A 14,913-nucleotide genomic window follows, 5' to 3' on the forward strand; every position below is an offset into this window, starting at 1 on the left:
TTCAGAAGTTTCATTTGTGCTCCTGTGCCTTTTCCTCTATGTGTCACACGGTCGTTAAGCCCTCCAAGCTATGTCCCCAGGCAACATCAATGGGTGCTGGCCTCATGTTCGGGATACCATTTGGGATGGTCACGTCCCACATCAGAGCACCTGAGTCTGACACCCAGCTCTGGCTCCTGACTCTAGCTTCCTGCTGATGCACACCCTGGGAAACAACAGTGATGGCTCAAGTAGCTCCCACTCAGAATGAGGGACCTGGATTGAATTCTCGGCTCTCAGCTTTGGCCTGGCCCCGTCTCAGCCATTGTGGGCGTTAGGGAGGTGAACCAGGAGATGGGAGCTCTCTCTTTCTTGTGTGTATGTCTTGCAAATGCTAAAATTAATAAATAATAAATAAAAGGAAGTTAGTTATAATTAAGAATTCAGGAGTACCTGGATTTGAATCCCATCTCTACTTCTGTTTCCAACTTCTTACTAATGTGCACCCTGGGAGGCAGCTGGTGATGGCCCAAGCATTTGGGTCCCTGCCACCTATGTGGGAGACCTGGATTTAATTCTGAGCTCCAAGTTTCAGTCTGGCCCAGTCTTGCCTGCTGTGGGCATTTGAGGAGTGAATCAATGGTAGAAGATCTCTCTTTCTCTCTCCCCTCTCTGTTATTCTGCCTTTCAAATAAATAAAAATCTTTTAAAAGAAAGAGAGTGAACAAAAGAAAGAAAAGAAGAAAGAAAGAAACCAGACCTCCAAAGCCATGAGTTGAAATAAACCTCTTCCATTCATAAGTAGTCTGTCCTAGGTGTTTACTTGTAATGAAAATCTGATTAATAGAGCCCACCTGCTAATACCATCACATTGTGGGAAAAGGCTTCAACCTATGAATTTGGGGAGGGTGGGGCACAAACAATTGGTCTACAGCCTTAACTAAACAAGAAGAAAGCAATAACGTTTTCCCTTTCAACAGCTTGATAATGAAGTTGAGAAGACAGCTAACCTTGTCCTTAGCAACTGGAATCAGCAAATTAAGGCAAGTATGCACAAATATCACAGTGTGAACTCCGTTTTTGGCACTGAGCCTTTTTGCCTTTGCACAAGTATGAGCACCTGTTCTAGCATTAGTACTTCTAAATGCTAACTGAAGAGAAAAATGTTTCCTCACTTGAGTTGTTACCTTGATATGTCTTCCAGCTTAATCAATAGAAGAGCAACACTCTAAGTATGATTATTTACAGCTAACAAATACATAGCATTAACAATTGTGTGCCAAGTCCTACATATTTGTATATTTAATCATCACAACAACTCAATGTGATATGGGACTTTGCATTGTTATTTTGCAGATTGATAAACTGAGACACAGAGAGTTAAGTCATTTTCTCAAAGGATAACAGTTGGACCAAGAATTGTGACAAGTCATTGGGCTCCAATGTCACTTCTCTTAACCATTACCTTGTACTGATGGTCTCTGTATAATTTGCAATTTAGGGAAAGTGGCTATTACCATCTGAGTTCGGGATTTTTCATTTGTAGAAGAGGGTTTATGATCTCTCTCTCAATAGTGAGAGGGGCATGGCGTGAGGTAGGTAGTGACATGTGAAGGGGAATGCACACACGTTTATATGGTCTACTCAAGCACAACACTGCACTAAGAGATGATCCTTGTTTTCTAGTGTCTTAAGTTACGTGGTGGGGCTAAGCCTCTGCCTGTGGTGCCAGCATCCCATATGGGCACCGGTTCGTGTCCCAGATGCTCCTCTTCCCATTCAGCTCTCGTCTTCTCCTGGGAAAGCAGGAGAAGACGGCCCACATGCTTGGGCCCCTGCACCCATGTGGGAGACCTGGAATTAGGTCCTGGCTCCTGAACGGCCCAGCTGCAGCCATTGCAGCCATTTGGGGAATGAACCAGCAGTTAGAAGACCTTTCTCTCTGTCTCTCCCTCTCTCTGTTTGTAACTGTACCTCTCAAATAAATAAATCTGTAAAAAAAAAAAGAAAAAAAAAAGATGGCTAGATACCATTTGAACAGAAAATAGAAAATGAATGCTGACTAGAGGAATTGCGATCTGACGTGAGAAGCTGGAGCATGTTATTATGAGTTCTTTTTAAAAACTCTTTATAAGTTCTTAAGGAGTGATAATAACAAAGAGTCCCTGTGTACAGAAGACTATTCTAAAAGAAGTGAGTACAGGAAGAAGTTATTTGAAGCAGGAAAGATCTACTAAGAAAACCCAGTGATCCTCTGAGGCAATTTGGACTCAAAGAGTTAAAATTTTCTCTTCTCATCTCCAAGTTTGTGTCCAAAGAGAACCCTTGCAAGTAAACATCCTCTACTACCAAATAACCAGATGCCCTCAGAAACAGGTGGTCTTGGAATTGCTTCTGAAACTGAGGAATCCACAACCAGAAATGTTTGCGATACAGGGATTCCTTAACAGTAGTTGTCCTAGTAAAAGCAAGATGGCAAGGATCATTTTTGTAATAAATATTTAATGTTCCAGAAAAGATATCTAGTCATTGGTTTTCAGTTTTGCTCTCCAGTTTATGAGCCTTCTTAAAATGCATTTACTTCTAAAAATCAATTTTGTTTCAATATTCAGCTTTCACAGGAAATTCAACACAATGGACCAAAATCCAGAAATGATGCTCAGGAGCTAAAACTGCTTCCAAGAACCAAAAGCATCTTTTATTATTTCCCAGTTCCTACCAAGTCATTTGCTAAGTGAAATGATACTATTTTTTATGAAGGATGACAGAGAAATTAGAGAACATAAAATTCTTGAGCCATACTAATTTTCTCCCCAATTGCAATTCAAGAGATCCAGGCTGTGGATAATGAAGTGCAGTCTACTTGGGAAGCACAATGCAAGCCTTAAAGAGCCAGTGCACGTGCCTCACAGCCCCATCCGTCAGCAGGCATGTAACCAACTGAAGATGGGGGAAGAGGGCCATGCTCCTTCCTGTCCCATGTACAGCCTTTGCGTGCTGGTTTTGAGAGGCAGAAGGCTTTGCCTCTGATTCCCAAGATCAAAGCCCTCGGACAGGCAGGCTTCCTTGGCTCCTTTCATTGTCTGGCTTGACAGTTTGTGCAGCCTTGAGGTGAAAAGCCAGAGAGTCTTAGAGCTCAGTGCCTGAGAGGCTGACTCCAGCTTCAGCCAAGTTCCATGTGTAGAGAAGGAAACGGGTCTGATCACAACCCGCTCTGAGATTCGAGGCACCAGGAGGGGGGCTGAACGCTTTCTCCTTCCCCGTCACCTCTGTGTGTCTCTCACCCCAACCTAGGGCCAGCGTTTCACAGGATACCTGGCACATGCCCAGCTCCCAAGCCTGGGCATCAGGGAGCAAGATGTCTACCTTTGCTGCAACGTGTGAGAGAGCATTTGTTTTTTTAAAGATGTATTTAAAAATGTATTTATTGGGAGATGCCGCTAAGCCTGCACCTGTTGTACTCCCCAAATGGCTGCAATGGCAAGAGCTGGGCTGTTCCAAATCCAGGAGCCCCGGGGTTTTTCCAGGTCGCCCACGTGGATGCAGGGGCCCAGGTACTTGGGCCATCTTCTACTGCTTCCCCAGGTGCATGAGTAGAGAGCTGGATCAGAAGTGGAGCAGTCGGGACTCAAACCAGTGCCCACATGGGATGCGGGCAGCCCAGGCAGCAGCTCTAGGCACTATACCACAGCGGCACCCACCCCATGAGAGAGCATTTAAAAACCACTTCAGTTGTGGTCCAGATTCCTTTAAGACAATCACGCTGGAAGTCTTCAGTGTCTGTGGTGGTATTTTCTGCGGTAAGACCACTTTGCTAGCTAGAAAAATGCTGGCCTTCAGTGATTTAGCAGAATCTATAACCCTCACGAGTGTATCCATGTACTGAATAGATACACTGTGCTTCTCAGGGCACTGTGTGCACTGCCTGCTATTTTAGGCAGCTTTTGAGGTGAGGGTGGGAAGGAAGAACGAGAAATGAACAATCATTCAAGCTAGCCCATGATCCAAACAGAAGAACTCTTCTCCATTTTTTTTTTTTTTTCTTGTGTGTGTGTTTTTTACTCTAGGCCAAGAAGAAATTAATGGCGAGCACCAAGAAGCATGAAGCCCTTTTCCATCTTGTAGAAAGCTCCAGGCAATCTGCAACTGAAAAGGAGAAGCGGAAGGTAAGCTGTCCCAGCCGACTGGGTGCGTGTGGCTCTGAGACGGATGCGCTGCGTGCCCTTCGCCCACCACCCCCACCCCGCAAGAGAGAACCAGCCGACTCCTCCCTCTGCGTGGGGTCCCTGCAGAGCTGCAGCTTGGCAGCACGTGAAAGAGGATTCCAAGACATTCCGGATTCACTTTTGTTGTTAAAAAGTATTACTGAGCGGGTAGTTGGTTCAGCAGCTTGGGCCCACACTTGAAACACCTGGATCCCACGTTAAAATGACTGGTTCGAGTCCTGGCTGCTCCGCTTCTGATGCAGCTTCCAGCTGGTGTGCATCCATCGGGGAAAGTGGATGTTGGTTTGGGTTTTTTGATCCCTGATACCTGCATGGGAGACCTGTTTGGAGTTCTGGCCTCCCGGCTTCAGCCCGCCCTGCTCTGGCTGTTGTGTGCATTTGGGCAGTGAACCAGTGGATGGGAAATCTCTCTCTCTCTCTCTCTCTCTCTCTCTTTCTCACTGTCTCTCTTTTTCTTTCCTTCTGTCTTTTGGATGGAATGAAAATAAAAATTTTGAAAAATATTATTGGCATGACAAATTAAACCAATGTCCAAATTTTGAAAGGGAATCCTATTAATAAAAGCAATTCTCAGCTCACACGCCACCTAAGTCTAAATATATATACTTTAACTGTAATTTGCATATTATGCATAGTCCTTATATAGCACACTAGTATTTGAGGAACTCTATAAAGCATTAAAAAGTGGAGGTTAAAAGATTCTGCCTGACGCCAGCTCTCGGTTCCACTTTCTGCTAATGCAGAGCCTGGGATTCAGCAGTGATGGTGTGTTGGGCCCCTGCACTCACATGGGACACTTGGATTTCACTGCTATTGCTCTGTTTCTCTGCCTCTTAAAAAGCAGTAGAATGGGCCGGCGCCGTGGCTTAACAGGCTAATCCTCGGCACACCGGGTTCTAGTCCCAGTTGGGGCGCCGGATTCTATCCCGGTTGCCCCTCTTCCAGGCCAGCTCTCTGCTATGGCCCGGGAAGGCAGTGGAGGATGGCCCAAGTGCTTGGGCCCTGCACCCACATGGGAGACCAGGAGAAGCACCTGGCGAGATGTGCCGGCCGCAGCAGCCATTGGAGGGTGAACCAACGGCAAAAAGGAAGACCTTTCTCTCTGTCTCTCTCACTATCCACCTTGCTTGTCAAAAAAAAAAAAAAAAAAAAGCAGTAGAATGTTCACAGGATAAGATAAAGATGAAATAATATTTTAAATCATTAGCAAATCATGATGTAGTTACAAAATCATCAAGCAATATTTTCAGGCAAAATATACACTTAGGGCAAGGTTTAGCCTTAACCACAGCAAACACAAATTCACAATCCTAACAGTCCACCCAGTGACTTTTTGTTTTAAGTAATTTAATAATTGAGTTCTTTCATCAGCATCTTGTCAGTTCTCACGATGTCATCCCAGTTTTGCTTTTTCACGTGCATATTGGTGCATGCATGACCAGGAGCCGGAGAAAAACCTCAGCTCGGACATTTATTACAGCTTCCTTGCGTGCATCGTTAGTAACAGCAGTCTATGGTTCTTGGCAGAAATATTTCCAAGATATTTGTGCATTTTGCATATAATTGACTTAATTGGAGCTTGATAAAAAGTCTGCAGATCCACCTGACCCAGGCTCATACCAACGGCCACATATCCCAGGAGGCTGGAGGGGAAGACACTCGCCAGGGCCCATGGCAGTTTCCCATGCAGCAGACTCTCAACTCTTTCCCCAGGCCACTTCAGGACCCGCGTCTGTCCACATGCATCTACTCATATGTCCATTCATATGTTCAGTAAGAGTAAGTCTAGGCTGGCGCCGCGGCTCACTTAGCTAATCCTCCGCCTCGGCGCCAGCACACTGGGTTCTAGTCCCGGTTGGGGTGCCGGATTCTGTCCTGGTTGCTCCTCTTCCAGTCCAGCTCTCTGCTGTGGCCCAGGAAGGCAGTGGAGGATGGCCCAAGTGTGGGCCCTGCACCCGCATGGGAGACCAGGAGAAGCACCTGGCTCCTGGCTTCAGATCGGCGCGGCACGCCGGCCATAGTGGCCATTTGGGTGGTGAACCAACAGAAGGAAGACCTTTCTCTCTGTCTCTCTCTCACTGTCTAACTCTGCCTGTCAAAAAATAAAAATAATAATTTAAAAAAAAATTTAAAAAAGAGTAAGCCTGATAACTGTTCTTACTCAAAAAGGAACACAAATGATATTGGGGTGCAGGAATAAGATCAGTATCTCCCCCAAGGAGGTACAGTCCCCATCTGGAAACACAGCTCGCACCACTGCAACCCCAAACATTCTCCTTAAGATTTTATTTATTTATTTGAGAGGCAGAGTTACAGACAGAGAGGTCTGAAGCCAGGATCCAAGAGCTTCCTCCGGGTCTCCCACGTAGGTGCAGTGGCCCAAGGACTTGAGTCACCTTCTACTGCCTTCCCAGGCCATAGCAGAGAGCTGGATCTGAAGAGGAGCAGCCAGGACACGAACCAGAGCTCCTATGGGATGTCAGCACACAGGCGGAGGCCTAACCGACTATGCCACAGCGCTGGCCCCAAACCCAACCATTTTCAAAGGAAAAGAAAATGCCATAGCAAGTGGTTCTATCCAGCGAAAGAAACTATCAGTTGAGTAACTTAAGGCAGCATTGTTAGCAAGGTTTTACAAGGTTCTTCTGTCTTCAGAGTTTGAAATGCTAGCCCACAGTGCATTAAAACGCTCAGCACCACAGCCTGTCCCAGGCCTACTGAACCCTCATTAGCAGCTATTCTTTGTTGATGTCAAGCAATAACAAGAAGAAAACTCACACAGCTAAGTGGTGAATTAATTCTTGCTTCCTCCACTAGCTAATGGGAGGCAGATGTTCACGGTCCCCACCTCCTCCCGCTGGTCCTGCAGCCATGACCTTTGGCTGTGGCTGCATCACAGACCCATCTCCTCTTCATTGCTTAATCTAGCAGCTTTTTCCGGGCCTCCCGCTGAACAGCCAAGGCAGCATCTTTTTCTCATCTCACATAGAACGCGCTGTCTCCAGCCCGAGCCGGTCCCCTGTGCTTCTCCGCTCTTCTTCCCATCTCTCAACAGTCCTTGTTCTCACCAGAGCTGATCCAAACCTCCACTTGCCTCACACTTCCTGCTGTAGCACCCACTCCCTGAGGACGATCTGGCTCCTACATCACAGCAACACCATCTGCACATCTGCCCTGGAGAGGCAGAGTCTTCACCCTGTGCGCCTGTCCCGTCCCATCCTGTCCCGCCTCTCCCACTCTTAATCATCCCCCTCTCTCTTCTATCTTGGACAGTCCCTGTCTCATGGTTCCTTCGCATCGTCTTCTCAATGCCATTCAGGCTGCTATCATGAATTACTGGAGACTGAGTGGCTAAACACACACACACACACACACACAGAGCGGGAGGTGTGCAGAGGGTTAAGTCACACCTTTCTACACCAGCATCCCATGTCAGAGTCCATTTGAGTCCTGGCTGCTCCACTTCAGATCCAGCTCCCTGATGATGTGACTGGGAAGGCAATGAAGATAGCCCAAGTGCTTGAACTCCTGCCACCCACGTGGGAGACCCAGACCCTGGCTTTGGCTTGTCCCAGCCCTGGCCATTGCATCCATCTGGGAAGCGAACCAGTAGATGGGAGATTCTCCTTCTCTCTTCTCTCTCTGTCTCTACCTCTCTCTCCCTCTCAAATAAAAAAATATTTTTTTGGAAAAAAAAAGTGTGGGGTGGCTTTGTGGCCTGGTGGCCTGGTAGGTGCTACCATGTTCCAGCTGCTCCACTTCTGATCCAGCTCCTAGGGAAAGCTATGAGGTCCTGAAGAAGCTCCTGGCTCCTGGCTTTGACCTGGCCCAGCTCCTACTGTTGCTGCCATTTGGGAGAGTGAACCAGCAGATGGAAGACCTTTCTCTCTCTCTGTCTCTCCCTCTCTCTCTGTAACTCTGCCTTTCAAGTAAATAAAATAAATATTTTTTTAAAAAAGGGGAAAACCCAAGCATTTATTCTTCACAGTTCTGGAGACAGAGATTGGGGGCCAGCATGAGTGGGTTCTGGTGAGAGCCCTCTCCCAGGGTGCAGATGGCAGTTTTCTGCGGCCACCTCCCAGGGCAGAAGGAAGGATCCTATTATACGGCCTTTAAACCAATCATGAGGAGTCTACTCTCATGATCTGATCACCTCCCCAAAGCCCCACCTTCTAACACCATCACATTGGGCAGTAGGATTTCAACAGGTGAATTTGGGAGTGGTCCCATCACACCTCCACCTTGGGAGAGCAGGGAGCGTTAGAGACACAACTTTGCATGCTGATGCTCCTGTTCCCCCCTAAGAATTACCATCTCTTCTTTTCACACTAAGATTTATGGAAAGGCTCAGCTATGCAGTCTCCACTGCCCCGTCTCTTGTTTACTTGTTAAACCATTCCTGTTAAGCTTCCCCACCATCCCATTCAGAGTGTCCTTGCCATCAGAGATAATTCCCTCCTGCTCCTAAAGCCAGCGAGCGCTTTCCAGTTCTGACCTTGTTGAACTTCGAATCCTTAGGCGTTGTTTATTTCCACCTTCTAGAAACCCTTCTTTTAATTTAGCAACATCTTCATCTTTTGGTTTTCCTCCTACCTTTTTGAAAATTTTATCTTAGCCTCTTTTATGGACTTTTCTTGTTCTGCCTGGCCTTTTTATATTCCTGTGTCTGAAGATTTCTCTCCTGGGCCTCGCTCTGTTTTATTCACCATCGTTATCTCCTGTGTCCAAAGTAGTACTCTCAATACCAAGTACTCAATAAATAATAGGTACTCATTAAATATACTCTCAAGGATGCGACTACCATATCTATGCTGCCAATACCTAAATGTGTAACTCCAGCCTACACCAGTCTTTAAACTACTTTCTGGCAACTCAAAATCAATATCTAAAACCAGACCTGGTACTTTGCTCTATCAAAGATATTCCTTATTCCTGTACTCTCTGTGTCTTTGAATATCATCACCCATCATATTCTTCCAGATCTAATTCCTAAACCAAATACTTCTTGAACTTTTCCTCCTCCTCTCCCTCTCCCTCTCCTTCTCCCTCTCCCTTTCTCTGGCTACTCGTCTTTTGCCTGATTTATTGTAACCAACAGATGGGCCTCGGCTTTCCATGTTGCCCCATCGTGTGTATTTCCCATGTACAAAGCCGAGTCCTCTTCTCTGAAATTTGTATCCAAGCATATCATTCTCCATTGGAAAGGCTTTACAGGGACCCCAGAATAAAGGCCACACTCATTTCCGTGGCCTTCAAGGCCCTCCCTGACTTGACCCCTGCCCATCACTTCAGCTCCCTCTCTGACAGTCCTCTCAAACTGTGTGCTCCAACCTCACCAACATTGAATTTTTTGTATCAAGTCATGCTATTTTGCTCCAACAATTCCTATTTTCATTTCAGGTTTATTCATGTGGGTTTTTTTAAAAGCATCTATTATATGGCAAGTCATAGCTTCACTATCACGTCAATTCCAAGGACAGTTTAGGTGCCTCCCTGGGTGCCCCAGTGCCACTTAACTACTCCTGCCATCCTGGGATCTACCACACAGGTGGTAGTGGTCTGTAGGGGCCTCTGTCTCCAAAGCCCTGCACATGACCCATTGCAGACACTCAAGAAATGTGTGTGGACTAAATGAATGGGATGTTTGTTGCAAGGGGAGGAAAAGGGGGAAGGAAAAATAATTCAATCTTAGACAAATGTTAGTAATGGAGGTATCTTCAATGAGACCCTAGGAGTCTATGTTCTTTTCTTTCTATTTGGGACTATTTGCTGTGAATTTGCCATGCAGAAACTTCTAGTCCATAGTTCTGTCTTGTAGCTGATGAATATAAGGGGTGATTTTAAAAAAAATCACAAAGTTCCCATCTCTGGAGATCTGCGCATTCTCAGTAAGAATCTAAGGACAGTGACTTAGCAAAGAATAACCGTGGCACTCACCAAGCCGACTTACTGTGGTGTTATCAAGTTAAAATTCACAGGCTCATGTTTCTACAGAGAAATGTGGTCATTACACTTGATATACAAAACCAAATGTGTCCTGTGTAGGTCATACATCGGAGCCAAGGGACAGCTGAATAGCTAGCACAGCAATTGGAATAATAAAGTGAGTGGCAGCAACATCCAGTATTTTGGATAAATGTTCTTCATTATTGTATCATTACCCAAAATGTCCTTACACAGAAAGAGAGTCATTAGTAAAAAGCTTTTGTCTCTGTCCTTGAAACTCCTAAACTGCTTGAGTCAGGGATTCCTTGACGTTCTTCAAAGTATGGTTCCGAGACCATGTGCCTGAGGATTATCTGAGGAGGGCGTGAAAGTTCAGATGTGCTAATCTCGTGGCAGGGCTATTCAGTATTGCTAGCTGGGAGACTCTGGGATTTGCTATTTTGCAAGTATCCCAGGTCATTGCTAGATATTCTAAATTCTGAGAATTATTCATGTAATCCAACTTCCTCATTTCTGAGATGTGAAATTACTTGTCTGGGCATTTTGATCATCAGTTTCAGTTACTCTGGTCCAGAGAGTTTTGTATAATTTTGATTTTTAGATGATCTAACAATCAGAATGCAAATGTTGGTGATTGGCAGCAGGCTTCTTGTGAAGGAGCAAATCATTGGAGGGTGGGGCGACAGGAAACCACTGTGAAGCTGTCCACAACTTACAATACATATTGGGTGTCTGTATGTCTTGGCCTTTTCACTAGTACCAGTTATACTCGCTAGTGTTTGAGTGTGGTCCAGGTGTTGGGCACTGTGCCACATGCCTTATATGCACAGCTGCTGGATCCTGAGAGCAACCCAGGGAAGCTATAGTCATCTCCCCACCACAAAGCTGAGAAACCTGTGGTTCATGAAAGTTAAGTAACTTGTCTGCAGCCAGAACCTGGGCTCTCCTTCTGGAAATCTAATTCCAAAGCTCTACTGCTGGCTTTAGGATGGTCAGACAGAAAGAGAGCTGGGCCTGTTCAAAAACTTAGTCCTAAAAGTGACATGACCCCAACCATCTCTAAGAAACACAGGGGCCTACAAGACTGCCAAGTCTGGTGGTGACTGCCGTCTTGAGTTGCAGATCCTTGACCTGCACTGGCAATTCTCAAATGCACTGACATTTGGCCGCCTTCTTGATTTGATGAATGTGGACAAATCGCTTCAGATTTAAGGGGCTTGATTGCCTTGGAAAATCATACTGAAAACCCTTGAGTTTCCTTCTGGTCCTGCCATCCCTTTTTTTCTTGAAAAAAATCTTTGGTTTTGTCATCTGTATTTAATATTCATGACTTTAACTGAAAAATAAGAAGCATATCATTGGGTCACAGATAATTCTTTGTATGAAATTCCAAAGAGACTTCATAAAAGTGTTAATGAATGTATGATAATGCTATTTTAATTTAGCTCCTCAATAAGCTGAAAAAATCAACTGAGAAGTTGGAAAAGGAAGATGAAAATTACTATCAAAAAAACATGGCCGGCTATTCCACCAGACTGAAATGGGAAAACACACTAGGAAACTGCTACCAGGTACGTTGTGCATTCAAATGTTTCTTCCTTACCTCAGCATCTTTCTCGCCTGTTAAGGTCTTCCTACGCCTTCCCTCTCCACCCATTCTTTCACCAGTCCCAATTTTTATATGGAAGCATCACAGAAATTATCTTCTTTCTTTACAAAATCTTCTTAATGGTGACAAGATATACATTCTTCTACATTCCAGAGACTTCCTTTCAACTTCAGCTTTTTACTAGTGTTTAAGACCAAGGTGCTTTTTAAAAAATATATTAGAATTTGATCCACATAGAGCATGTACTCAAAATTATAATCTCAAGTAAAAGAAGGGTTTCCTTCGACCTCTCTGACTTATTTCCTGGATTTTTGCTGCCACTATACTGGAAGTCACCAGTATTTCACTCCCTTCCCTTTTTAGTTGATGCATATCATCTTAGCCCACCATCCTGTGCACGTCACTTGCTTCTCGAGTACCAGCCCAGGCTTATTAGACTCAATATGAGACGGCCCCTATCAAGTCATCCTTGACCCAGTAATGACGTCTGCACTTTGCATTTCTTTGGCTTATATATACCTAGTCCCTACCAACAGGTCATTGACTTACATGTTACTCTCTGAATTCTGTATCTTTCATCTGTTTACAAACTCAGGAGTATAATATCAGATTCATGTAGAGATATACAAAAGATGAGTGGAATGAAATTAAAGGTAAATTTTATTATAAGTTGACAGATGGAAGTGGAACAATTGAGTTGTCTGGTTTTTTTTTTTCTTCTTTTTGGTTTTCCTTTTATCCTTCTGTAAAAATTGGATACAAGAATTCACTTTAGAGTTGGATGAAGTGTCCTTTTACCCCTTATTACTCTAGAAGTTGGATTTAAAATTATTTCAGAAGATACTCACTGAGCTATGTTCAAGGCAGTTTACTACATACTGTGAAAAATATCATAAAGTCTTAAGTGTGCCTATTAAGTAGTGAAATCAATTCCACAAGCCAAGTGGCAAAATTAGACTTAGTACTTCATAAGCCACATTTTCTGACTTCCAAGAAGAAACAATATAGCTGATAGAAATAATCTGTTTTTAAAAAACAATAGCCATACTCCTGAGAATTAGGAAGAATCAAATGCTTGGTACTGATAGCACTTCCTGAAGGAATTATTTTAGAGAGCTGTTCACAATATGTGTCAAGTGCATTAAGAATGTTCCCTTTTCTCAGAAGTGGATGGGTGGTGGAGTGGTTAAGATGCCACTTCCGATGACTGCATCCATTATCAGAGTGCCTGAGTTCGAGTCCCCACAATTCCAGCTTCCTGTCAACGCACACCCTGGGAGGCACAGGTGATGGTTCAAGTCATTGGGTCCCTGCCATCCATGTAGGAGATGTCTACTTAGTTCCTTGCTCCCAACTTAGGCCTGGCCAACCTCAGCTGTTGTGAGCATTTGGGGAGTGAACCAGTGGTTAGGAAATTAAGAAAATCTCTTTCACACATTCTCTCTTTTTCTTTATCAAATAAACAGAAATGAAAGTGAACTTCCCATTTTCAACCAGTGTTCTTCATCTTACCCACAGAAAATGGAGTAATTGTTTCCCTAGGTCTCCCAAGGATGGCATTTAAGTAGTACAATTGTGGGTACAGGCAGATAGCAACTCAGTATACCAGGTGGTATCTGACCATGGTGAAAAGTTCTGAGAAATAAATGGCTAGGCAATTTCATTGCTGTGGGGACATCAGACAGTGCACTTACACAACCCTTGATGGGCTGAGCCTGTCTCCTGATGCAATCATGAGACGTGGTAAACGCAAGATATAGGAGGTTGCTGCTGGCATACCATGGCAGATTGCTTTATAATAAACATGATTTTGTAAGAAGAGGAGTACATTCTAAAATAGCAATAAAATGTTTGGCACATTAGAGATATAAACAGCAATATAATCGCTTACTATCATTATCAAGTATTACGTGTTGCATGTAAGAGTAAGTGCCACACCACTGGCAGTGCCATAGGCTGGTTTACAGCAGCATCAACACAAACATGTCAGTAATGCATTGCACTGTGACCTTATGACAGCTGGAATGTCACCAGAGTTATAAAATTTTCAGATCCCTTTTAATCTTATGGGACCATAATATATGCAGGTACTTCAAACAGATCATGGAAAATAGATTTAAAAGAGAAATGTATTGGGGCAAGCATTTGACACAGCAGTAAAGATGTCCCTTGGGACACCCATATCCCACTATCAAAGTGCCTGGGTTTGAGTTCTTTCTCAGCTCCCAATTCCAGTTTCTTGCTAATGTGCACCCAGGGAAGCAGCAGGTGATAGCTCAAGTAGTTGGGTTCCTGCCACCCATGTGGAGGACTTGGACTGAGTTTCCAGCTCCCAGTTTTGGCTTGGCTCAGGCATGGTTATTGCAGGAATTTGGGAAGTGAATCAGATGATGGGAAATCTGTCTCCCTCTCATACTCTAACTTTCAAATAATTAATTTAAAAGATGTTTACTTTGGTGCCAAAAAAAAAAAAAAGAAGAAGAAGGAAATCCTTGTTTGCATGTGGTCCCTCATTGACCAAATGTCAATATGTGGTACATGACTGTATACAATAGATGTTTTAGGACACTAGTGCCTAATTTTCTCCTGAGATCCCTGTTGAAAAAGGTAATTTCATTTCCATAAACTTATCTCGACAAAGCAGTGGGAAAACAAGACACAGATTTCTGCTGAAAATACATTAAAAGTAAATGGGCAGAAATAATTCACCTAGCCAACACTAAAGGAAACACTACATGAATGAATACATTTGGAGACTAATGGTGTGGGAAACTGCTCATGATAAGATTAAGTGACAAGAAGAGGATATCAAAGTTGAAAAACTTGACGGCTAATTAGATATTAAAATCTTACATACACTCAGACCTAGACTAAAATGCAGCAGAATGCTAACAGCGGCCATCTTGGGGTGGAAGAATTCTGGATGATTTTTAACTATTTCTTTGTGGACCTTGTGGTTGTAGGATGATGTCTATAAGCATCTGGGGTGCTTATTAAAATTCAGATACCTGAGTGCCTCCCTATACGTGCAAAATCAGAATCTCTGAATGATGTTAGGTGACTTCTACACATCCCGAAGTTTCTAGAAAGAGCCTATTTCTTTTATAAGTTTTATGAAAACAACTGAAATGAAAATGAAGTCCCTCCAAGCTC

At 44.0% G+C, this 14,913-nt stretch overlaps 1 protein-coding gene across 1 annotated transcript in view; it reads left to right on the forward strand.

Moving 5' to 3' along the window:
- Nucleotides 1-14,913, forward strand: part of NOSTRIN (nitric oxide synthase trafficking) — a 60,926-nt gene that overhangs the window by 28,602 nt on the left and 17,411 nt on the right. The window contains exons 6-8 of the mRNA XM_062200264.1: nt 960-1,022; nt 4,047-4,145; nt 11,597-11,722. Coding sequence (XP_062056248.1) covers nt 960-1,022; nt 4,047-4,145; nt 11,597-11,722 — 288 coding nt within the window. The remainder of the gene's footprint in view (nt 1-959; nt 1,023-4,046; nt 4,146-11,596; nt 11,723-14,913) is intronic.

This window comes from Lepus europaeus, chromosome 1 (genome assembly GCF_033115175.1).
Source record: "Lepus europaeus isolate LE1 chromosome 1, mLepTim1.pri, whole genome shotgun sequence".
NCBI lineage: Eukaryota > Metazoa > Chordata > Mammalia > Lagomorpha > Leporidae > Lepus > Lepus europaeus.